Source organism: Clupea harengus, chromosome 2 (genome assembly GCF_900700415.2).
Source record: "Clupea harengus chromosome 2, Ch_v2.0.2, whole genome shotgun sequence".
Taxonomy (NCBI): domain Eukaryota; kingdom Metazoa; phylum Chordata; class Actinopteri; order Clupeiformes; family Clupeidae; genus Clupea; species Clupea harengus.
The window spans coordinates 16558254-16584888 of NC_045153.1; the positions used below are offsets into that span (position 1 = coordinate 16558254).

A 26635-nucleotide genomic window follows, 5' to 3' on the forward strand; every position below is an offset into this window, starting at 1 on the left:
TTCGGAACACAGGGTCGAGATTTGTTCTGGAATAGCCTTGTGCACGACTGAAAAAAGCCTTTGCAAGAAAACTGTTATGCTATTTACATAATAGTCTATAGGCCTACACCTGCTGTACGTTAAAACTACCATACCCACAATTCCACCGCTCTCTGCCTCATATGGTATAGGAAAAGGGTACGGTTCCAACAGTGCTGGGAGTGTTCAGAATCGGAAGCGCTCGAAGGAGGGGTGGAAACGTAGGTGGAGTGCAGAGGTGTTAGACGGTGCTGATGCTGCGGGCCAGACTATCCACTAAGGCGATTTGGGATTTGCGTGCCAGGCTTCACGGAAATAAAGTTTCATCGTGTTTTATTTTGCTTTCATTTCACGGTTAAAATATTTAATTTATTAATACAATTGTGAATTGTTTCGGGCTACAGGTGACGTTTGCGCTAAAGAAATCCACCGCGATTGCAAACGACTGGAGGAGACGCTGCCATCGACGACCAACAATGCGCATCGCGGCTTAATGTTTTGAAAAGGCTTTGTGCTTTAATTTCGCTGGTTGTGAAAGTTTCTCTAATCATTTTCACTTGGACTGGCAGAGATGGCGGATGCATCTGAATGCTGTGTGAAAGTAATGTGCCGGTTCAGGCCATTGAACGGCGCTGAAATATCACGAGGGGATAAATACATTCCTAAATTCAAAGGGGACGACACGGTTGTCGTGTCGGTGAGTTGCCTGAATTGTTCAACTTTTTTTGCAGACTATGTTTTTGGAAGGAGAGACATTTCAGTACAGGTGCAAAATACCTTTGTTGTAGGCTACCCTATCTTTCACGTGCTGAATTTGACACTAAAATCAGACAACAACACTGTATCTGCTCCTACAGATAGGCTATAGGATGTAGGATACTTTTGTTTAATTTTTAGCATCGACCAGCTGAAATCAAAACATTCAACATCCCAACAGCTACACAGCACAGCTATAGTTTCGACCCTAATCTACCCGCTGACGACAACACACGTATATCTCTCTTACATTTCTCTATTGGCAAAACTGATTTAGGCTAAATCGAAGCACTGTCGCCTTAATTATTTGACCTTTTGTTTGTTCAGATGCAGAACGGGGTTGAATTAATGTGGCCATGCTGTGAGTTTGCGTTTAGAATTCAGAAAACAATCTTAACCAGAGACATTCACCAGCTTAATTATAATAATATATTCTGCATTATCATGGAGAATTGAATTACCACGACCGGCATGAACTCTTCATGACAGTGTTTTGTGGCAGATTTGTCATCATCAGACTATTAACGATGTCATAGGCTGCATGGCTGTTAACAGGATTTCTCAATTTTAGCTAATATAATTTCCTCTTCATGTTCACAGAGCTAATACAACCTTCGCAAACAATCCGAATTGTAAATGCATCTTTGTTGTCCATTTGGCTCTTTCCGTTATTGAAATCACAGGCTGTCTTGGTTTAGTATGTTAGACTATTGATTAGGGTGAAAACAAATGAAAATTAAAATGTGATTAAAAAAAAGACCTGTAATAACAATGAAATTAAAAAACATATTAGCTGGAGAAAAAAACTTAATTAGCCTAATTGACTTCATGCAGTTGTTTTGCAATATCTCGTTGTTGAAGTTATGATAGTTCTGTGTGAACAGGTATATGGAATATAACTTCTTTGTGATCCAAATGGTTGTGTTGGCCAACAATAATTTTGAATGTCCCCCTTTCCATATTTGGGAGCGGGCTTTTACTCGCAATGCCTGAGAACAGTCACCTTTCAGCTATTGCTTCAATAGTCTGCAAGTCTTTGTCCAAAATGGGATTCAATTTTGCATGACTGGTAGATAATCATCCCAGTATGGGTGTTTCGATTCCCGTGGCAACAGCTACTGTTTGTTGTTTAGTCTTGTCTGTATGGGTCAAAGTGCTTTACTGTGAAGGGAATTGAATCAAGCCCAAGCCACTGACAGGAAAAATGGCTGTCGAACGAAGAGACCGCCTGCTGACGTTGTGCAAAGTGACACAAATAAGAGATCTGATGTGCTGTGTGAGGAGATATTCTGATAAAAGGAGGAACAGACAGCAATGGAAAACTGTATGTGTGTACGAGAGAGAAAGAGAGACAGAGATAAGAGAGGAGGGGCCTATGTTTTTGTAGATTCTCAAGTGTAGAAGTGATTGCGATCTGAAACAGTTTGAGTCTTTGTGTGCATGTCTCCTCAGGGAACAGTTAAACCCAAGCTTGAGATTTTCTTAATGTGGTATATTTATGCAGTTGCAGCCAAAGCAACAATTTTCTCCTGGACACCTGACTCATTCTGGCTTTGCCCAGCTGTGTCCCCTCCCTAGAGGATAATGTCATCCAGATAGGCAAACACACCCGTGCCTTTGCTTTGCCATCTGCATCACTGCCGGTTCCTAAACCATTTATTCATTTGTGTGAATCTACAAATGACAACAGTACTGTTGTGCCTGATTAGACTGGGTAGGGGAATTTACTACGTTCAGGTCTTTGTGGGCATAGTCACAAGACTGTGCGTTGTGTAACCAGTAGGGAATGCAGGTGTGTGTGTGTGTGTGTGTGTGTGTGTGTGTGTGTGTGTGTGTGTGTGTCTGCACGCTTGTGTAGATGTTTTTGTGTATGTGCTTTCTTTTAGTCTTTGTTTTCTACTCCGGATTGTATTTAATTTGATGTTGAGCGGCTGGCCAATTTAGGCAGCAGGTGCATGAATAAGGGTTTACTAATTGTGCGCGTGAATCAGGCCTGCTTGACTGGACATCCTTAGCTTTTAGCCAGCCCAGTCATCACCTACATCACTTACTCCACTCATCTGTGAGGCAATTTTAAAGGTGAATGCACAAATCATGCTGCATCATCATTCTGAGTCAGAGAGAGATGCTTTATTAGACGGCTGAAGTCAGAGACAGATGGCTCCTTTGTGTGGTTACCTACGTGGCTGGCCTGTGTTGCTCAGGAGAATTGGTGCACGGCCTGGTGCAGGGGGTACTGCCAATAAATGGTAATTACTGTGGTGGGGGGGTGGGGGACGGGTTAAATTCTCATACCTCCTCCCCCTCCATTTCCAACCAAATTGGGCAGAACCCTTCTGTTCCTACTGACAGCTGTGTGTTTTGTGACAATGTCATGATTGAAGGTCTGTTTTTCATTTGTTGCATCAAGTCATATAATATATAATATGCAGCTTATCTTTATATTGATTCAATTTCAAATGCAGCAGTTTTAAATGACAAATCCATTACAAGCTTTTCCAAAGACACATTTTAAAGACCTCAGAGCTGCAAAGATTTTAGAGGCCAATTCATTTTTTTTTTCATTTAATTCAGGAGAAAATTTGATTCCCAATATCTGTGGAAAGGGGGCTTGCAAATGTCTTCATAAAATACATTTTGTTCCATTAACTCAGTTTATCACCACCAGATAAATGGATTTTAGTCTCAGGTGGTTTGTGCTTTCAATGACAACTTAAATGCACACAGATTTGTGTCTCTGAACACTGTTGTTATAGTACTGAGTCATACAATACACACAAAGGTTGGTTTGAATGACCTGCTTCACATGAATGGCTAGTGCTACATGTCCCTATAGACAAACAGACATCAAACTAAGCAAAAACTCTGATGCCCAGAAACAAATGTATAGTTAAAAATACTGAGGTTTATAATCACATAATTGTGTGTGCATTAATGCATTAACTATTGTAAGTCCAGCGAATGTTAATGTAAAATGTTACGGAATGTAAGATAATTCACTACGAAATATTTAGCCGTCCATAAAAGCTATCTGGAGGTAAATCTAAGCTGAGAATAGGGGACGTGTCTGTTCCACAGTGCTGCAGGGAAACCCTGCCTAAATGTAAGCAGTGGGATGCCTTTTATCCCTCATGAATTTTACATTATCCTCATCGGCTGCTGGAGATCCCCTGACCCCCACACATCCCCCAACTTCATAGAACCCCGGTTTTTAAAAGTGCCTTCAACACTGTTACAGTTACTCATGCTGCGTGTTTGCGTTATATCCATATCTTTGTTGTATAAACAGTAATGCATTCCCTCCATAGTCTTTGAATAGCTGGTGGACAATTCTTTACACACATAATACATACATACACGCATACATGTCATACAAACATACATACATACAACAGTGTCCTGCAGACCCATTTGTGTGTCTGAGCATGTTGTGTGTCATATAGAAATTGAACTATGTGGAGCAGAGAAAAGCTGTGTTAATAGCAGTCAGTCTGAAAAATAATAGATACACGTTTGACACGCTTTCCTGAAACCCTGGTGTACCGTACATCTACAGCAAGGAGGTAACAACACACCTCCAGCATGACGGAAGACCTTGGGGGCCCTCTGTGTGAATAACGTCTCCATGGTGATGGAGATGGGAGGTTGTCAGACCTGACCGGCAGGTGACTGGTGATAGGATGAAATGTGGAATATGAATTCCCACAGAGGGTTTCAAAGGACAGAGCTGTGTGGCCATACATATGCTAGAGACTAGAGACGGAGGAGGTTTACTGAGTAAACAAAAGCTAGTGGATATGTGAAGTTGTGGTAGACGATTATCTTCACACCAGTACGGAGTCCTGCCATTTGGAGCGCTGATTTCTCTTGCTTTTATCTAGTTGTGATGGAACATGTTGAGACGTCCAGCTCTCCCCTCTCATGTGGAAAGACCTTGACTGTCTTTCATGAGAGCACATCAATTATTGAGAAAGAAAACATGTCATGCGGAATACACTGTATGTGTAGGAACGTTACTCAAGGGTGTGTGTGTGTGCAGGTGTGTGTCTTCATGGTATCGCTGTGTGTGTGTGCATGTGTGTATGTGAGTGTGTGTGCGCACGTGTGTATGTGTGTGCGCACGTGTGTATGTGTGTGCACACATGTGTGTGTGTGTGCATGTATGCACAGTCACGTGTCAGATATGGAGTGTACATAATGAAGTGTCTGTGTAGGAGTGCATGCATGTAAATCTTGCAAGCGGCCACCAGCAGTATTTCACTCACAGCTTGCATCAGTGTGAGAAGGTTAGTGACATGTTGTACAAATACAGATATATGTATATGTCTGTTTTGTGTAAACAGGCCCTCATAATGACGACAGCCCTGTGCATGGGATGGTAATGGTAGGTTGAGGTGTATTTTCCAAAAGATTTCTGAGATGTTCTGTCATTGGTCTGTATAGTGCGACCGTTGCAATGTACATGGAAATTGTCAGAGAAACACCCACACTCATTGACAGACACAAACACGCACACACACACGCACGCACACACACACACACACACACACACACACACACTCTGCATTACATTTCCAGCTCATAAGCAATCACGTTCTCATCCTTTGCAATCAGTTTTTGGGGAACACCTGGAGCCAACTGATGTCCAATCAGTAAAGGTCTCTCCCACTGGGAGGCAGTTTCCGTGGTAACTGGCTCAGTGTAGACAAACCGGCATCCCATTTCTCCTGCTGTCTGTGTGACTGACCGACCTCTAAATATGCTCTCAGACAGGGGAAAAGCAAAGAGACACGGCTGCTTCAAAGAGCTATCTGCGTCTAGCAGAAGAGTTTAGAAATGTCACAGATATACCCACACAGTCGCTCGATCTCTTTCTCTCTCTCATGCACACACATACACATACACATACACACACACACACATACACTCACTCACACACATAAACATATTGATTAGCCGCTTCTTTGTGTTCATAGCATAGCTTTCCAGTAAAGGCCTTCAGTGCCCTAGGGTATTCCTATAGTCCACTAATCTCTGTGTTCATGATGTTAAAGCGTGATAACTGTCGGCGAAACATGACGGAATTGTAAATCATACTTGGCAATGACAGCCAGGCATTGTATGCAGTCCTTCCAGCCCAGTCCTTCCAGAACAGCGTGTTTGTGTATTTGTGTGAGAGAGAAAAGGAATTACTTCCTAAAAGAACACTTGCGCTAATGTAATGAATCACTCAAACTTTGGCAATGAATCTTGATAAAAAAAATGTGCAGTACTACATGGAAATAGCGAATTCATCATTAGACACATTTGGCATTGATGCAGGTTAAGTGTGCCTTTTCTTGCCTCATCACTTACACAGTGCCATACTCCACTAATGGGTTCAGCAGGGACAGGATGAATTAGCAGCTAAATAGGTGGATTTCAAAGGAGAGAAGTGCTGACAGACAGTTGGGGGATGGGTGGGAGCGATGAACTCGCCAGCAGCTCCACTGAGAATCAGAGACAGAAAAAGTAATATGCAAAGGAGGCGGTGAAATTAAATAATTTTAAGTGGATTCACCCACACTTAATCTCAATGCAGTTTGTTGTTCAGTGATGTAAGATTATGTTTTGCTGCATGACTTTAAGGATATCTTGCTGATGACCTTAAAGACCTAGTATTCGCTTAAGATCTGGCAGTCTGGTAGCAACAATAACCTTAAATTTGCAGAAACTCAACGCCTACTCCAACTTTCAGAGTGTCTGTACTGTAGGCTTACTATGCAAGGAAGAAGCGGCCCCTTTCATGTGCAATACTTTAGCCTTGTAACTCCCTATGGTAAAAGTGCCCGTGGCAGGCAGTTGCCCTGTCACGCTCAACATGTAAATGCCTTTATGCGATTTGGCCAGGCTCCCTCCTGTGAGCGCGGTCCTCTGGGGGGCTAGCTAGCTCACGTAGCATCTGGATGCAACTGCACAGCCCGCTCCTCAGGGATCCCCAAATCCTCTGTGCCCTAGTTCTGACTGAGAGGAACCTTGTCTTTCAGAGACATAAGCACTAACTCAGACATTTGTCTCCCTCTAAACTGTAACATGTAAGTCCTGGCAGGACACATTCATGAATTAATTGCAGGAGGATATAAAGGGTAGCTGAAGGGGAGGGGCTGGGGAAGGAAACTTTAAAATTTGAATAGAAGTGTATATATGTGTATGTATGTACAGAATGTATCTCTCTGTCACAATTTAATCTAAAATAAATGTAATTCAATTTTATCAGTTCATCAGTTGAAATGAAAGCTGTTGACCTGGCTGATGCTAATCTGTCTCCTGCAGGGCAAACCATACGTCTATGACAGAGTCCTTCCGCCAGACACAGAGCAGGTGGAAGTGTACGAAAACTGTGCCAAACAGATTGTCAAAGGTAAACTCTTTTTCAGAGAGTGCCATTGAACATAGATAATGTTGTTGATTTATAAAGCAGTCGAATCTGAAATATGTGTGTTTCTTTTTCCACAGATGTGCTTGGCGGTTACAATGGAACCATATTCGCCTATGGTCAAACAGCATCAGGGAAGACTCACACCATGGAGGTAAGGCATATTACTTACTGTGATGCAGGACATATTTAGACAATAGGGTCTAAATAAGGAATGTGCTCTCTTGTCTTTTATTTATATTTTATTATAATTTTAGAAGCATGAAGCACATTTAATGGATTAACTTCAACTAAAAACTCTTTTGTTTCCGGTTCTATATAAAAGATAATTAACTTACACATATACTGTATATCGTTTTTTATATATGTTGATGTTTGAATAACAGAAAACCTTTGTTGGGCACGGATAAAGATTAAGTGGTTGTCTTGAGCCGTAATCCTTAGGGGGTTCCGGAAAAGGGGTTTAAAAATGTGGGATTTTTATTTAATGTCCTCCTAAGAGTCTTAGAGCAGTGAAACAAGATGATTAAAGGATGGTATGAGAATTATGTGTCGGGGGTTTCACCTGCAGCCTAACACCAAGCTATGTCATGGTGGATTTGCTGTGTCACAAACATCCGTCACCTCCTTAAACCCAAGACGTGCTGTAAATATAGGAAACTCAAAACATAAGCAGTCTCGTTGTACAGCCGTTCCCAGTTACACATACTGTTCCAGCTCTGGATGGAATACCATTGTTTAACCAATGAAGTGTGTATGTCTTGTCTGCTGTCTGTTCAGATCTGATTGCAAAGCTGCTCTGTATAGGCGTGTTAGTCATCTAATCAAAGTCATTGTGGCTTCTGAAACTCCACACTGCCATTTTCTATGATCGCTCTTCTCCATCAGTGCTAAATATAAAGTATTGCCAGGAAGCTCCTCATTCCTGTCCACCCTTAGAATGTCAGGTAAAACCGGATGAGATACCTGATAGCTCAATCAGAGGAATCATGAAATGTAGTTAACGAGTTTAGGTTCCAAATCTGCTGCATGATACAGAGCATGTTTGGCTCTCTCTGGCCAGGGACCTGAAATACCTTCTACTGCACCACACAGGAAGTAGCTGCTGTTATCCTCTGATGTCATTTCTTAGTCTGCCGGTTGGTTACTGGAATTCTCCTGACTTGGCTGAAACCTAGCCCATACTGGACAGAACCCACAGCGAGGCGGAATTATGTTGCCGTGTCGGCGGAGGCACGCCACTTCACGAGAGCAGATTGCTCACCAGGAAACTGCAGTAGTTTCCCTGGAAACAGCCCAGAGGCTTTAGGGAGTGTATAGAAATATAAATCAAACTATTTCATTTTGAAATCGAAACCTTTAAATACCAGTGATATTAATAGGAATGTTTATACTTGGGTAATGTCATTTTCACAGACACACACTCACACACAAACCTCATTGGGAGCAAGGAGTGTGTGTTTGTGTGTGTGTGTGTGTGTGTGTGTGTGTGTGTGTGTGTGTGTGTGTGTGTGTGTGTGTGTGTGTGTGTGTGTCCTTCAGGCTAAATTGCCGCTTGAGTTAATAACATTTTTATTATTACAGTTTTATTGCATTTTGGTGCGCATGGGGGCATGCTGTATAGTAAACCATATGAAACAATAGCAAGGTTTAGACTAGAGTCAGTCACCAAGAATCACCATTCCTTTTCCTGATATTAGAAACGCCCCAAGGTCAGTTGCATTTTTCATATCATGAACGTGTGATGAAATCCTACCTGATTGTATTAGTACAAAAATTTCATACATTTTTAAACAACACCTCTCTGATACAATAGCTCAGCTTTAGCATTGGCTAAGTGAACAGACGAAAGAATACAAGAATACAATTCTTACCCACCACTGCAGTGACTTCATCTGTAGCTGGCTTTGTGCCAATGTACAGTATGTAACCCCTTCAATCTTCTCTTCTGTCCTCCCCCCAGGGCAAGCTCCATGACCATCAGGTTATGGGGATTATCCCTCGCATTGCTGAGGACATTTTTGACCACATCTACTCCATGGATGAGAACCTAGAGTTCCACATTAAGGTGACTATTTGCCCATCATTTTAAATACGGCCGTTGATAGATATATCTTTATATCTGTTTTAAAGACTTTTGCACCATTGTAGAGCAGTTCTCTGCAGCAGTGGTACCTTATTGTTTAAGAGTAGATGATGTGAGCGGGGGGGGGGGGTCGTTCTGTTGGATTAGATGACATCCTGAACTGGCGGGGGATTACACGTCACCCATAGATACCCCCTGAGCGGATGTGCCACCTGTGCCACCTGTGCCATATGGGCCGTGGGCTCTCGATCTGGGTCACTGTGTTACAGATGCTTTCTGTGCCCTTCTGTGTCCACAGGTGTCCTATTTTGAGATCTACCTGGACAAAATTAGAGATCTTCTGGATGGTGAGTAGGAGGCAGTGTGCCCGTGACCTGTTTTTTAGGTCAATGGGAAAATGACTGTGTCACTGTAGGAGTGTAAATGCGGTGACCAAAAATGATGGTGCAGAGTATTTCTTCCTGAAACTGAGTGCATTTAAAAGACGTATATAGATTGTGTATTGACAATTTTCTCTGTTAGTGTCCAAGATCAACCTGGCTGTACATGAAGACAAATTAAGGGTGCCCTATGTGAAGGTGAAAAGCTCTTTTCTAATTTATGGAGCAACTCAAAATAAGTCAGTGTTTTCTTAATTAATAAAAATATATTTAAATATGAACATGCTTTTACGACTATGTAAACTCATCTAACCACACTGAAACGCTAATGGTTTATGGGTTGATTTGACACCTGTGTGTGTGTGTGTGTGTGTGTGTGTGTGTGTGTGTGTGTGTGTGTGTGTGTGTGTGTGTGTGTGTGTGTGTGTGTGATGTTTCCAGGGCTGCACAGAGCGCTTCGTGTCCAGCCCAGAGGAGGTGATGGATGTCATTGATGAGGGAAAAGCCAACCGCCACGTCGCAGTTACAAGTGAGACGCTCATAACTCCTCATTTATGTGCAGTCGACTCACAGCCTCCTAATCTAATGGGGGGGGAGCACTTTCCCGGCAGAAATGAGCGCCAGGCAATACAGTTCTTACTCCCATCATGGAGATTGTGCACAGTAAACCACCCATTTCCTTCTTGTCAATCACTCAAGCGTTTGCTCGCCACGGTGTTTCCTATCCAATCACCTCCCCCAGGGTGTGTATGCAGAGTATTCTCAAACCATCCCTGTAGGGCGTGTGAGGACACTGGCTTATTGCCTCATTAAACACATGTACTCCTTGGTCTGCCATAGACCTCGCTTATCAGGAAAATACAGACCTATTAAACAGTGGGGGAAGAAAACAGAGCTGAACTGGAACATGGCTTTCACTTGTTACTGTCATTTATTTTGAATGCTGGGAAGTTGATGATGTGTTCTCATGGTAGTTGTCCCCTTCATGTTCTCTGCAGACATGAATGAGCACAGCTCCCGCAGTCACAGCATCTTCCAGATAAATATCAAGCAGGAGAACGTGGAGACAGAGAAGAAGCTCTCCGGCAAGCTCTATCTGGTGGATCTGGCCGGCAGTGAAAAGGTTAGACGTCTGGTCGATTCTGGTCTGTTATCCCGTTCTCATTCACCTCAGCTGGAGGAGAGTAGCTGATTTACTGTGACATACCATTCAGAAACAATTAAAACAAAACTGCATTTTCAGACCTTTCAGCACATGCATTTTCAGAATCACATACAGTATGTGCCAGAATAAATGAGATTTTATCCATGACGCCATTGTAATAATCTCTCTTGATGTACGTTTCAGTATAGTTTCAGTGATGAGTAAGGACATTTCTTTAGTTCCCTTGTTCAATGGTCATAGTAAACAGCTAGGCCAGGGTTTATGGTCTTATACACCCGCCTGGTACTTTTTCATGACCACTTCTGTGTTCAGAAGGTCAAAAACGTATATAATGGATTTTATCAGTCGTAAAGATCTTCCGTCATTGATTGCTTGTGTTAGACCAAATCTGTAATAGGTGATAATGCATGGATAGGATCTCCACCTTTCAGTCACCTTCATTTTTTCACCATGGTGCAGCAAGCTAACGAGATCCAAGACTGATAGTGCTCTAAAGTACAGTCCACTGTCTCATCCCTGCAGCAAGCTAACGAGATCCAAGACTGATAGTGCTCTAAAGTACAGTCCACTGTCTCATCCCTCTCCGTCCCATCCCCCCGAGGTTCGTCTTTAGGTCAGAGTCTGTCCCTCACCCCTGTCTTTGCGAGCGTGGATGTTCACCATGTGTTTGCTTTTAAGGTCAGTAAAACTGGGGCAGAAGGAGCCGTGCTGGATGAAGCTAAAAATATCAATAAGTCCCTCTCTGCTCTGGGGAATGTCATCGCCGCTCTGGCTGAGGGGAACGTAAGTGTTCTGTCAGTCCCTCTTACTCTTCCTTTCTGCTTCACTGCCCTCGCTCTCTCTCTCTCTCTCTCTCTCTCTCTACACGCTCACCATCATTTTTAGTCTGTCAGCCAGGGTTTTGAAGAAATTGTTGTAGAAGAAAATGATTACTCTCTCCCAGGAGTGAATGAAATTCTTTCACTTTTGTAACTGGGCACAAGCAACTGATTTCCAGTCCCTGCTTAGATGGATGTTGCATCATAAATATTAAATAGATGTAATATTCAAAATCTGTATATCCGCACTTAGGAAGTCCCATTGGCTTTGTCCAAGTCTTTTAGTCACAGATTTGTAAAGATAATTATTTTGCAGACTCATGACTTACTTCTGTCCTGGGTTTCAGAAAACCCACGTGCCATACCGAGACAGCAAGATGACCAGGATCCTACAGGACTCCCTGGGTGGGAACTGCAGGACCACCATCATCATTTGCTGCTCTCCCTCCGTCTACAATGAGGCCGAGACCAAGTCCACACTCATGTTTGGACAGAGGTGAGATGAAGGGATGAGTGGAAGGATGGATGGATTAACAGACAGACAGACAGACAGACAGACAGACAGACAGACAGACAGACAGACAGAAAGACAGACAGACAGACAGACAAACAGAGAGAAAAAACAGACAGACAAAGACAGACAGACAGACAGAAAGACAGACAGACAGACAGACAGACAGACATACAGACAGACAGACAGACAGACAGACAGACAGACAGACAGACAAACAGAGAGAAAAACAGACAGACAAAGACATATAGACAGACATACAGACAGAAAGACAACCGAATAAGGAAAGAGCCAGTCGGACAGAGAATGTGTAAGCATGTGCGGAGGCCCTGGAGTGTGTGTGTGTGTGTGTGTGTGTGTGTGTGTGTGTGTGTGTGTGTGTGTGTGTGTGTGTGTGTGTGTGTGTGTGTGTGTGTGTGTGTGTGTGTGTGTGTGTGTGTGTGTGAGAGAGAGAGCTTCCGTATGCACACATTGCCAGCCCAATGCTCTCCATGTCACCGGAGACCCGTCCCCCCAGGACACTCAGCTATCTAGCAGAAACGCCACCAGCACTCAGCCCAGATCCGTATTCCCAGAACAATACATCCGAAAGCTGACGCCAGGACTTTTAATGAGAAAGACATGCTCATTCCATTTTGGGTTTGGGGTTTAAGGCTGTTCACTCTGCTATAATGCATTATTTTACATTACTGTTGGCAAAATACCAGGATTGATATTAGAATTGGAAGATTTTGAGTGAACTGATTGAGTAGACTACAACTAGCTGTAATATGATCTGGTGTTACTAATACATATGTGGTCATGCTGGCTACAATCCAGTTCATTCAGTTATGCAGAACACTAAATGAGTGTGTTTGCTAACCTGGTGATTAGCAAAAGGACTGTGTGCATGAATATTAATATGTGACGTTTATGCATGAAACATGAGGCAAGCCGCCTCAGTCTCAGTGACTGAATTATAGCTAGATATTAAATGTGTAAGGCCCACATGTAAGTCTGAGCAGGAAATACAAGAGGAGAGAGAAGGGTATGTCCACAGGAGCCAAAGCCTCTACAATATGCTACAGATCATTCATTTTTCATTATTCATGCAGAATAGCAATTGGCTGGGTGGGTGTGGGTATTTAAAAAGACACAAAACTATGTAGTTAGAAGATATTGTACGAGACAGAGATTGTAACGAAGTAGTGAGGTTACATTGCATGAATATTTTTCTAAAATAATACAAAGGGTTTGTTAGAGTTTCTTTTGTGGACTGGCTTAATCAAACAAGCAGTTTCCAAGAAGAACTGCCAAAGCTAAAGTGGAATGTGTCTGTAGAACTACAGCGTGCATTTACACTACAGATTTTAAACGGCTGTGTTTGACCTGGAGAGTTAACAGATAATGATCTGTTTCAAATCTTAGTCTGGGATATTCATTGATGGTAATTATTTTAGGACCAAAAGTTTAGTTGAGTCTCAGTCTGAGAATGATCAATCAAGAAACAGGCTATAAGGAATAAAAAGACACTTTGATATGATCAAGAAAACACTCACTCACACCTCCCTTAGGTCATTTCATATAACAGGAACTTCAACCAGAAACTCTTACATTTTAACCTAAGTCCAATTAAAAGCAACAAATACAAATTAATATAAGATACATTGGATTATTGATTATTGTCAATCATTATAAACTCTGATCCTTAATTCTGATTTGCAACTCCTTCATCATCTTACTATTCATCTAAACTCGTAAGTTAGACAACACACAGTAGTATTTTAGTGAAAGCTCTAATGACTATTAGCGCAGCTCACTGTAACCTGTAGATAGAGCATCTCTGTTTAACCAGCAGCCTACGCGACGCGAGAGTAATAATAATTTAATCTCCCTGTTTGTGGGTTCAATAAGCATTGAGAGACACACACACATAAGCAGGGATAGATACACAGAGAGGGAGAGAAAGCGTGAGAAAGAGCTTGAGCACAACACAGAAAACACCCAAACTGATGATTATGAATTTGATGAATCTGAAATGAGGCCTTGTGTCTGTATGTGATCTGCATGCTAATGCTTCATCCAACACATCCAAGAGTTAATGTACTGTATGTCTAAGTACTGAGTCATAGATTCTTTTTTTAAGTGATAGTTGCATATTTGGAATATCTGTTAAGGAATTATACTCTTTATACACATATGTGTAATGGGCACGTCCACTGATATGTTTTAAATAATTTCAAAGCTTTGAAATGATTAAAATTAAAATTGTACTTATCTAAATTTAATTTGATTAAATAACTTAAATCGAATTATTAACAATACAACTAATATTGAATTGACTAATACAAATCATCACTGAATTTTTTCTGTAATAGTATCTTCATTTTTACCTTTAGCCTTATTATAATCATGCCGTGTGATAATGACACTTCACTACATTTCCTTCAGATGACCTTTCACATCAAACTTTTGTGTCCAAGTTTCCTGCTGTATCTGTCAATACAAGTACCTCTGTCAACCTAGTAGCTGATGATCACCTCCCCTTCATGCAGAGCTAAGACCATCAAGAACACAGTGTCCGTGAACATGGAGCTAACTGCAGAGGAGTGGAAGAAGAAGTACGAGAAGGAGAAGGAGAAGAACAGAGGTCTGAAGCATATCATTCAGCGCCTGGAGACTGAGCTGAGACGCTGGAGGAAAGGTAAAGGCAGGGGAGGGATGGAGCCCAAGGCCAAAGGTCAAAGGACACTGAGAGAAGGTGTGCATGTGGAGTCAGTTGTGTTGCCAAAAAGACAAGCAATGCTGCTAAAAGAAAAAAAATTCTGTGAAGAGTTGGTCCAAGAGTTAAGGGCTGAAAACAGCAGAAGAAAACAGGTGGAAGGGAAAAGATAGTTCAATAAAAAACGAAAGCAAGAGGTGGACTTCCATCAGACATTTTGAGCTTTGGAGGACTACTGAGTGTAGCAAACAGACAGATATATTAGTAGATAGAGCAGCTGAGAACAGTTATGAGGTTCCTATACAGGGTGAAGATGAAAAAGAGATTGAGTGTGATAGCGAGTGGGAGAACAGAGTGCGAATGAGTTAATCTCCCAGAGCCCATTGTAGACACATGTCACTGTCTCATCAAGTACATATTGTGTTCAGAGGTTGCTTCAATGCCTCTAAGTGATATACTGACATTCATACTGTGTGTTTATACATGAAAACATGAAATCATAGCATGTTCAATGTTCCTGTTATTAGATGTATTTAGATTGATAAGAATTACATATATTATTTTGTTGTGCTTTTTGAGAACACAGGTTCTGTATCTCTCTTCTACTCCTCCTTTGTAGTGCATCACTCATTAATGGTTTTCTCTGTCCTGCCTGCCATTAAGAACGTTGTTTGACTAATGTTGGGGATTCAGTTGATGTAATGGGTTTAACGACAGTCTTCAGGCACACAGTATTGTGAGTTAGCTTTGCTAACAAGCAAAAAAGGCCTCTACAAACCTTGGCTTCTTCCCTACTTTCTCCTCTCATTTTACTGGACTGAAATGGGTCAGGCTTTTCTGCCTCCTACTGCTTGGTTTTCTATTTATTTCCCTCTGAATGACTAACCTAGTTTTACCTCATATCTGTGTGGAACCGATGAAGTCTAGAGCAGTAATTATGTGGATGAATACAATGTTATGTTAGCCTCCGTGTTTCCAGTCATTCCATTTTAACTATTGAGTGGATCTGAATGAATGAGGTCATATTTGCTATCAATCCATAAAGAGCTGAAAAGGGAATGCATGGAAGGAAATGTTTGTAATAGTTTGTATGCCTAATAAAATGTTTATAGACATAGAGGATCTCATCTTAAGACACACATTCTAATCCATAGTAGCTGTTATGGATTTTGATGATGAGAGGTATAGAAAGGTTTTCCTAACCGATTGCTGTTGCATGTAAAATTAGCATATTCTGTCTAGGTTGAAACACTACAGTTATACAGTATACAGATATAGTGTTCTGTAGAATGGGCTGGTTCCGTAGTCATCTTCACTGTCAGTGGCTGTTATTAAATGATGAGCATGCCACATGCTCTTACCCTCTTTTTACTTACCTAGTGGGTACTCTCTTTTCAGTCCAATCCAATTAAAAACAGTCTTTGTACATCTTTTTCCTGATGACAGATAACACAAACTTGTGGCTTGCTGCGCTGCAGATACCCAACACCCAACTCCACTACAAAGAACCAGACAGTGCTTTTATAGCCTTTTACTCTCCGTCTGTCTGTCTGAAGAAGCCCCCCCCCCCCCCTGTAACTTCCACCACTTTCCTTATCGGTAGCCTCACAGCAGGGTTGTCTCCCACCGGCTCATCCCGGCTTTTTTTTTTTTTTTTTATTATTTCAGACTGAGGAGATTATTCATGGAGGCGGCGTTGCTTGGCACATATCCGCAGCAGGGAGTTAAGTCTGTCTGCTGGCGTTGTTACGCGGAATATCTGCCTGATCGCCTCTCATATCATAAATGTGACTCTTGGGATTGATTCCCTGTGTGTCATACTCTGAGGAAATGTTGCTGGTGTACTGAAAATGGATCCAACTACACAAAACTTTTTATTTTATTTTAGGTAATTTAGGTATTGGCTGTTATGGTAGGTATTTGCTTATCCTAGAGGTATTTTACGACCTCTATTTTGTGCCGTTTTTTTAAAGCAGGTTGAATATGCACATCTTTTGCAATCGCAAAACCAATGACTTGACGCTGGAGTAATAAATACAGAATAGAGAGCTAAAAAGTATAGACAACGAAACGAGGACCTTGCAGGTTCAAATCCACCCGTAATGTTCTTTATACATTCTCTCTCTCTCTTTCTCTCTCTTTCTCTCGTTCTTCCAGGAGAGGCCGTTCCTGTGGAGGAGCAGTCCGCTCCAAAAGAGCAGAAGAATGCAGAGAGCACCCCCCTGGTTGAGACGCCGGCCCCGGCCCCTGCACCCCCCCTCGCCGACGCAGAGAAGACCCAGTACGAGGAGCTGATCAACGACCTCTACCAGCAGCTGGATGACAAGGTGGGACTCCACCACATCTGGACTGCAGAGATAGTCTGATACTGAAAGTTAACTAAGGGGCTTTACAATAACAATGTTGAAGGTTTGGGGTTTGACTTGCTCATGATCATATCTTTCATTGTGAGAGAAGCAATATGTTATTCTATTGTTGGTCATATTATGTTTATGTCCTACATGTACACAGACTCCATGATAGGTTTACACATTGCTACAGTACAGGCTGTGTATGTTCTATTACTACATGCTCATGGCCATTGTTCCATCACTAATGGTTGCCGTGGTATTTGAGCAATGTTAGTGAAGTGTGGCCATTTTTGAGACCCTCCTCCAAATGTGTGAAAACGCCCCCCCCCCCCCCCCCCCCCCCCCCCTTCCCCCTCTCCCCAGGACGATGAAATCAACCAGCAGAGTCAACTGGCAGAGGAGCTCAGGCAGCAGATGGTTGATCAGGATGAGGTGAGCACAGACTAGAGACGCATGCGTGCACACACACACACACACACACACACACACACACACACACACACACACACACACACACACACAAACACAAACACACAAACATACACATGCCCATATGCATACATATACACACACAACGCCATCTACATTTATACATATTTACTACCCTATACTGTATGAATACAGGGCCTACAAAAAATGACTATACATACAGAAATAGATTTATTTATACCTATGTATATATGAATACAAACAATTCCTTGAAAACTTCTACTGCATGGATATTGGATTCTCCAGTAATATTAGAGATGCACAACAGCTCAGCACCATCACAATTCCATCACCGATTCCACCATAGAAATACCCCATTCAGCTCGGTCCGCATCCACAGCCACAGCACGTCATCATGAAATATGGATTTATGCCTGGAGTCACTGCTTAAAATCCCATGTTAGACTGAGAGATGGATTTCCATTTCCATACAAGGGGGAGATGGGAATATGGAAAATACTAAATAACAAGAGTAAACTCACTGCCACCTAGTGGAGAAAGAGAACATCTCCTCTCTGTGGTAGAGAAGAACAAAGCATCACCAGCAAGCCTACTTGAGAATTCATGTCAGGTGCCGTTCTTTTAAACATGGTTGTGCAGCTATAATTTTCTCCAGGACAATACTAAAGTGGGGGGAGAATCCATTTGAATATGAATGTGGCTCCCGTAATGACAGCTCCATTAGGGCCACCATCTTGTCACGATGCACTTCAGAGTTTGAGAGCTCCTGTAATGCCACACTCATACGGCCCGTTCATTGTGTGTGCATTGTCAGGTGCATTTGGTGACATGCCAAACTGTGAAGGCTATTTTGAATGCAAATTGCAAGTAATCATCCTATTTCATCAACTAAACATACTATTTAAACTGATTTGCACATTTCGTGTAAAATCAGACAGAAAGCCCGTATAGTCTTCACATGAATGCTGATACAGTCTTATTCTATTTAGTGACAATGACAAGTATTTCAACTGTGATATAACACGTATATTCTAGTGTCATTTTAATGTAACTATCCTGTTACGCAGCACCTCACTTATAGAAAACATGCAGCTTTGTAAAGCATGCATGCATTCTTTGCAACATTGCAGTGTGCATGCCACCCAGAATGCTTTGGAATATTCACCTTTGGATGTGTCTTTCTTTCATGGTAGGCTACCATGCAATTATGCATCGATTTCTATGGTGTGGATTGTATTCTGATTTGTCGTTTCCCACACACATGAACATTTACACACACACACACACACCTAGCTCGTGGCATCGACGCGGCGGGACTACGAGAAGGCCCAGGAGGATGTGTCGCGGCTGCAGCGGGACAACGAGGCGTCTAAGGAGGAGGTGAAGGAGGTGCTGCAGGCGCTGGAGGAGCTGGCCGTCAACTATGACCAGAAGAGCCAGCAGGCGGAGCAGAGGGGCCGCTGCAACGAGCAGCTCAGTGAGGAGCTCTCCCAGAAAACTGTGAGTGTGTGTGTGTGTGAGAGGAGGAAAGGAGGGGGAGGATTGGTGGGCAATTGTGTGTGTGTGTGTGTGTGTGTGTGTGTGTGTGTGTGTGTGTATGTAAATGCTGTAGAATAGTATGGAACTGGATGAACGTTTGTGTGTACGTGTGTAAGTGTGTGCGTATATGTAAATAATGGTACACATATGTATGTCTGTAAATGTACTTATACTCCCTTGTATAAAGCAAGCATATAGGTAACCTTTATGTGTTTGAGTAGATGTGTTGTTCTGTCCCACTGCATGTATCTACCCCTATATATGTGTGTATATGTCTGTATGTATGGATGTGTGCTCATGTGTGTGTGTGTGTGTGTGTGTGTGTGTGTGTGTGTGTGTGTGTGTGTGTCCAGGCTTCTCTGATGGCTGTGGAGAGGGAGCTGGCCGGGCTGCAGGACCTGAGTGGCCACCAGAAGAAGAGGGCTGCAGAGATCCTCAACCTGCTGCTGCGTGACCTCAGTGACATTGGCAGCGTCCTCGGCACCACTGACCTCAAGGCGGTAAATACCCTCACTCTACACTTCAGCTCAGTCCTGGTCCTTCCTTGTTTTTGTATAACCCATGTACTCAGCTAGGTCATTTATATATCTGAATTAGGAGATGTTCTATTCTGAGAAAATGTAACTTGTGGGCACTGAACTCTGGACTTCCACTGGGTTCAAAGTACTGGTGAGGGTTCCCCCCCCCCTCCACGGAGTTTCTTTGCGTGTCTTTGGTACAGTCAGCTCCATGAATTCAACTCAAATTCAGTGAATTCAGTTCACTGTCAGTCAATTTAAACATCTAAGCTCAGAAAGATGACCAAGCTACCACCAATAAAACCACTTGTCTTTACCAATCTCTACTCTCCCCCTGTCTTCTGGTGCCCACACTGAAGCTATTTTTAACGCCCGTTTTCTCCGTCTAATATAGATGACCGAGATGAATGGCGCCATAGAGGAGGAGTTCACCATGGCTCGTCTCTACATCAGTAAGATGAAGTCGGAGGTGAAGTCGCTGGTGAACCGCAGCAAACAGCTGGAGAGCACTCAGGCTGACACCACACGCAAGATGCAGGCCAACGAGAAGGAGCTGGCCTCCTGTCAGCTCCTCATCTCTCAGGTACAGACTAGAAGGGGGCTCCAAGCCAAGGGCCGTGGGCTTCTGCATCCCAGTCTGCATGCTGGGGAAGACTTTCATTCTCACAATGGAAACCAGGAGATCTTTAGCTCATCGGCTGAGGTTAAAAAGAAAGTCGTATTGTGTTTTTCCTTCCTTAGCTCCAAGCCAAGATCAAGTCCCTGACAGACTACATGCAGAACATGGAGCAGAAGAAGAGAAAGCTGGAGGAGAGCCAGGACTCCCTGATGGAGGAGCTAGCCAAGTTGCAAACAGAAGGTGCATTTGATGTCATACACATACACACTGATAGTGATAAATACATACATCTGTAGCCCACCCAACACACACACAGGTCTCTGCTAACCAAGGACTGTCATGATGCCTCCATAGAGAAAATGCATGAGGTGTCTGAGATGGATAAAGAGAAGGAGCACATGAGCAGACTACAGGATGCTGAGGAGATCAAGGTGAATGAGCTCTCTATCTCTGTCACCTCCCCTTTCACTCTCTATCTACCCCCCCTCCTCTTTCATTCTCTATCTACCCCCCTCCTCTTTCACTCTCTATCTACCCCCCCCCCCCTCTTTCATTCTCTATCTCCCCCCCCCCCCCCCCTCGTTCACTCTTGTTTAGGCATCTCCTACTACAACTGCCCCTGATGTTCTTCCATCCTCTTCTTCCATATCTCCAAAATTATAAATCATATTTAGTTTTTTCAGTGGTTGGATGATTTATATCTCAGAAAGTTGAAATGAATCTCAACGGTAACAAATAAACCAGTAAATAAAAATACGGAGTGTGGCTATTCCTCGGTCTCTGTGCAGAAAACCCTGGAGGAGCAGATGGAGACCCATAGAGAAGCCCACCAGAAGCAGCTGTCACGCCTACGAGACGAGGTCGACAACAAGCAGAGGATCCTGGATGAGCTCAGGGAGTGAGTGACTGCTTCATTATCTTAAAATAACCATCAGAACGCTGCCAACATTTAAGCTGGAACTTCCTTTTCACTTTAAAATTCTGCCTTACAATGTATTGTCAACTGCTTTGTGGTGCTCCGATCGGAAACCGGGATCTTGAAATAAAATACAATTTTGATCAGCATTATCCTGCTTAGTCATGACACCTAACAGCCAGACACTGCACCATTGTGCAAAACGAAATACAGTAAATGATAGAGTTGAATTGAGATCAAGGTGAATTGAGATGGAGTGGAATTAACATTGAGTTGACTTCTTCAACTGTATGTGGTTCCCCTCCAGTCTGAATGAGGGCCTGCAGCTGGAGCGGAAGAAGCTCATGTCTGACAATGACAAGCTGAAGCAGCAGGAGCTGGAGAAGGACGAGAAGCTGCAGAACCTCATGTGAGTCTCCGCGGTTCTTGTCTCCATGCTGCCCCCTACTGTTGATGTTTGTCACACATTTACTGTATTTTTCTGAAGATCCAGTGCCGCTCTTCCTTTCAGTTTCATACGAGTTGATTAGGGCAGTATTTAATTTCACATGCACTCAGTGACATTGTTTTTCCTTAACCATGTAGTCTGTAGCGTGACAACTCATGGCAAGAAAGTAGAACAGTGATAAAAAATATATTCTAAAGCTTAGGTTGGCAGGTGTCAAAGTTCATCATACTTCAAGAGCAACAAGAATTTTGTCGGCTTGTCGTTGCAACAAAAAAAGCTGTAGTTTGTCACCAGAGACATGTTGTGCTCCAGACTATATAAACCACTTTAAGGCTTTGGGGGGGGCTGTTGGAGGATATGGGGTGTAAACAAGGGAAACAAAATACAGGTTTTTCAATGTAGCGTTTCTGTCTTTGACCAAAACATCTATCCTGCAGGTTTCTTAATGAGAAGAGGGAGCAGGCTAAGGAGGATCTCAAAGGCCTCGAGGAGACTGTGGTGAGCGGACACTGTTCACATTTCCCAGCAGGCCATTGGCTCGCTCTAATTGTAGCTTGTAGAGTGCTGGTGGGAGAACCCATCATAAGTATTAGTGTTCATCCGAGCATGAATCATTTTTAACAGTGCACAGATCCTTCCCTACATGTTTGGCACATCCACTAATGCAATGCGAGGGCATTCACATCCTCTCCCTATGAAGCTCCTTTCAGCAAACAACAGCACATCTTTGTTATAACTGAATACAGTGAATCCATGGATTGACTCCTTATGATTGATTTAAAAGAGCCCTTGATGTAATGTTGTATCTACATGTGTCTGTGTGAGAACAAAAACTGCTTTAAGTTTTTAATTTTTTAATCTTTTATCTTTATAGGCAAAAGAACTTCAATCACTCCATAATCTACGGAAGCACTTCATTGACGATCTCAATACTCGTGTGAAGAGAGTAAGAACGCATTCCCGTTATTTTACAACAGTCTTAAACTATATTAAACAAAAACTGTTTTTTAAACGGCTTATGCATCCTTGTACGAAGAGGACAGAGACAGGATATATAAAAACGGATACACTAACTCGACAGTTTCACAGGTTATGGCAAAGCTAAATTTGCCCAGTTGTGCAAGTCCAGGGGTGTGAGTGAAGTTAAAGGTGAGCGCTCCCCCCTGTGTTCCCTGTGCATCCTTGAGTTTGAGCCACAGTAACCTTTCCATGATGGCCGTGATGGCCGTGTTGTCACCACAGGGGCTCTCTACCTCCCTTGTACGCCCCGGTGGCTCGGTGCCATCGCTCCTTGGCTCATGGCTTCAGCGTTTGCCGGCGGGGCACAGGATGAGGCAGCACTGTGAGAAAGGAAACTCAAAAGAGACCTTGGCTGAAACATTGACGACGTGCTCAGGAAATCCACCGGTGCCTCTTCAGGGGAAGGATGATGCACGCATCACTCCTCAGCTCAGCCGTGTGTGGTCAGCATTTGAGGCGGGGTCCAAGGGGTGACATCAGTTTAGCTGTTAACACACAGTCAAGGGGTAGAGTGATTACATCCTTTGTGTGCAAATATAGTAGATCCACTGCAACTGCAGCTGGTCTTACCCAGTAGAATGATGCAGTTTCATGTTGTAGTATGTAGATAATACAATGTAGTTTCCCTCATAGCAAATTAACTATAGATAACATGGCACTTGGCAACTCATGCGGAATGCTCAGATAAAGATCCGTAGACATCAGTGTAAAATCTACCATCATTACAGGTCCGTGTAGATATAATTACAGAACTATAAATCCATTTTAATCAAAGTGTAAACTATGAAATGTACAAATTCCAAAACAATTCCAGTCTCTGGTGCAGTGCAATTAGACTTGGCACTGCAGGGCACTAGAGTAAGATCGCACCTTCCTTTCCTTCTTAGAGGTTGCATAGCAACAGTAAGGATGCTGAGTTGTAAAGAAATCGTACTTTCCACCACTTCATGCACTTCTTTAACACATTGTTTGTTGCGATCAACTAATCTGACCTGTCAGCAGCGTTCATGTATTGGTGAATTGTCACAGGCTGCCTGATTTCAGCATTGATCTAGTCATCTCTGACTTTTTGCTTCCTTGGCACCATAAGATAATGATTTGCACATTCAATCGAGGACAAGATTGCAACAGCCCCGTTATCCCCACTGCTGGGCAAGACAGACTCACGTTCCCATCTCATACTGCCTCTTTCGAGTTTTTTGCGACCATTTCTTGCTGTTTTTCACGGATGCTGCAAAGTCCCTGTAGCTGGGTTCCCGAGTTTAAACTAATCTTTCACCAGCTTTACAGATGTATAAAAATTGTCAAAATATACTGTACATGATAGCCTTGACTGATCAACGGTGTTACATGCTTCATGACAACATCATACCCAAAGCCGTTTGATCGGGGATCCTCTCCTGCTCTGAGGAGTTCATCAGCCAGGACCCACAGTTTTATTACCTATTTTGTTGGCTTTGTTGTGTTCTGTTGAATGCTGGACCTATGTTTTGACTTCACCATGCACCCGTTCACTGCAGCCTGCTGAAACGGCTGGTACAGGGTCTTACATCTCTCTTTGAAGTGTTCCAAGAAGCTGGCTACTTTCCCCAGCTTGTCCCTTTCATCTTCACTTGCAGGGTCCACCACATGGAGCATTGCTAAGAGGGCCCTGAAACTTGACATAATGCTTCATGCCCAAAGCCTGTGGTAGAGCGTTTTTGGTAGTCCGGTACCGCTCACTTGATGTTACACTGACTAAGCCGCAGTAGAGTATTAGGGCAATTAGTTTCTGTATTTCTCCTGCTGTGGTCTCACACCAGGCACCGTGCTTGTCGCCATTGGCCCATTCATATGTGTTTGTGTGGACACAGATTTCACGCACAATTTCAGCTGTCAAAAACAGCTAGAAGAAGTAATTTGGCCTTAACATTGACCTTCTCAGCAGTGCAATGCCCAAATGAAGGACAGGAGCTCTCCTAGGAGTACAGGGAGGAAGCTGGTTTGGAATATCTGAACTGTCATACCAAGATTGGAGTTGCTTTGAAGGAGTGTGTGGTAAACTAGCTGCTTTGAAGGAGTGTGTGGTAAACTAGCTGCTTTGAAGGAGTGTGTGGTAAACTAGCTGCTTTGAAGGAGTGTGTGGTAAACTAGCTGCTTTGCCTCTGCCCCCATGTGGGGGCGGCAGTGGTACAGGAGGTAAAGAAGTCGTTTAGTAATCAGAAGGTTGCTAGTTCGATTCCCTGTCGAAGTGTCCTTGAGCAAGGCAATGAACCCCTAATTGCTCCTGATGTGCAGTGTGCCATCAGTGTAAATGTAAAATGTGTATACATTGTAAGTCGCACATATGTAAGTCGCTTTGGATAAAAGCGTCTGCTAAATGACTAAATGTAAATGTAATGTGCTCCCCTTGCTCTCCTTTCTTTCTTAATTTAAAATATTCATTCATCTTGAGTGATCACTGTCAACATCACTTTCAGAGTCACTTTCAAAGTTCAAAATTTGTGCGACTTGTTGAGTCGTAAATTGTGAGCGCCTGAAGCACCCCACGGATTGAAGATGCCATCTCTGATTTGCCCTGCTTCTCAGCATGTGGAGTGATGCCAGTCAGACTTCAAGGAACAAATTCAGAACATTCTTTTTCAGCAGTTAATTCAGATCTGAGTGGACTGTTGGTAGAGGATGAGGCACGTGTGGTTTTGTTGCTTTAGCGTCTGAATGTAGGCGTGTGTTTATATAATCTCTTCCTGTCTGCCCCCCACAGAGTGTTGAGCTGGAGTGTGATGAAACGGGAGGCAGCTTGGCCCAGAAACAGAAGATCATCTTCCTGGAGAATAATCTGGAACAGCTCACCAAAGTTCACAAACAAGTGTGCCTCTTTAAGTGACTTCTGCACAAATGTCTAGTCTTGTCAATAAATATAGGCTAATGGTTGTCTTTTTTGATAACAGGAGAGGGTTGTTTGTGTTTTGTTCTTTGAATTGGTTACATTTCTTAAAATATGAATATTTAAATTAAATAGTGATATAGGCTAACAGAATAATTCTACATGCAAATGAGTTCATTATTAGCATTTTGAGTGAATCACATTTTTGTGTTGTAACGTGTCTATACTCTTTCTGTCTTATCTAACAAATAATGTATCTCTCTCTCTCTCTCTTTCTCTCTCTCTCTCCGTCTCGCTCTCTGTCTCTCTCTCCCAGCTGGTGCGTGACAATGCAGACCTGCGCTGCGAGCTACCCAAGCTGGAGAAGCGTCTGCGGGCCACTGTTGAGAGGGTGAAGGCCCTGGAGGCGGCTCTGCGCGAGGCCAAAGAAAGTGCGATGCGCGACCGCAAACGCTACCAGCAGGAGGTGGACCGCATCAAAGAGGCCGTCCGCAACAAGAACATCGCCAGGAGGGGACACTCTGCACAGATTGGTGAGGGAGAGCATACCATACTCAGTGTTCAGTATTAATTGGTGAGGGAGAGCGTACCATACTCAGTGTGAAGTATTAATTTCTATTATTTCATGAGAACAACTAAATATTTAGTACATTTGTTATTATATATCACAGTACCTTAAACACACTGGTGGGTTGTGCCATTTTTGTTTTACAAGGGTAATGTAGGAACCACCTACCATAGGCCTATGTGTCTGTATACCATAACTGTGGACATTCAGTTATAATGAGAATACGTTAACTTTGTCACTATACCATGTTTACTTCAAATGCAATGAGAGTTTGCCTGCTCCTTTTCTAGCTAAGCCCATCCGGGCGGGGCACCACCACAGCCAGGGCTCCCCCAGCATGAGCAGCGCCATCAGAGGAGGAGCCTCCAGCCGCCACCCCCAGCAACACCACCGTCATCCGCAGCCTCAGCACCCACAGCACCCACAGCACCCACAGCACCCACAGCAGCACCATCGCCATCCGCAGCCTCAGCACCCACAGCAGCACCAC

General features: G+C 43.1%; 1 protein-coding gene across 1 annotated transcript; it reads left to right on the forward strand.

Moving 5' to 3' along the window:
* Positions 1 to 111: 111 nt before the first annotated feature.
* On the forward strand, positions 112 to 26635 carry kif5c (kinesin family member 5C; the record flags this gene model as incomplete). The annotated part of the gene is made up of 25 exons (XM_031577868.2): positions 112 to 715; positions 7087 to 7174; positions 7270 to 7343; positions 9153 to 9257; positions 9574 to 9622; positions 9798 to 9853; positions 10097 to 10184; positions 10654 to 10778; positions 11499 to 11603; positions 11986 to 12134; positions 14684 to 14832; positions 17008 to 17177; positions 17565 to 17633; positions 18945 to 19151; positions 19544 to 19690; positions 20103 to 20291; positions 20450 to 20567; positions 20682 to 20758; positions 21116 to 21225; positions 21551 to 21652; positions 22129 to 22189; positions 22566 to 22637; positions 25455 to 25559; positions 25894 to 26110; positions 26436 to 26635. Coding segments are annotated over exons 1-25 (2958 nt in total), but the record flags the coding sequence as incomplete, so codon positions are not given.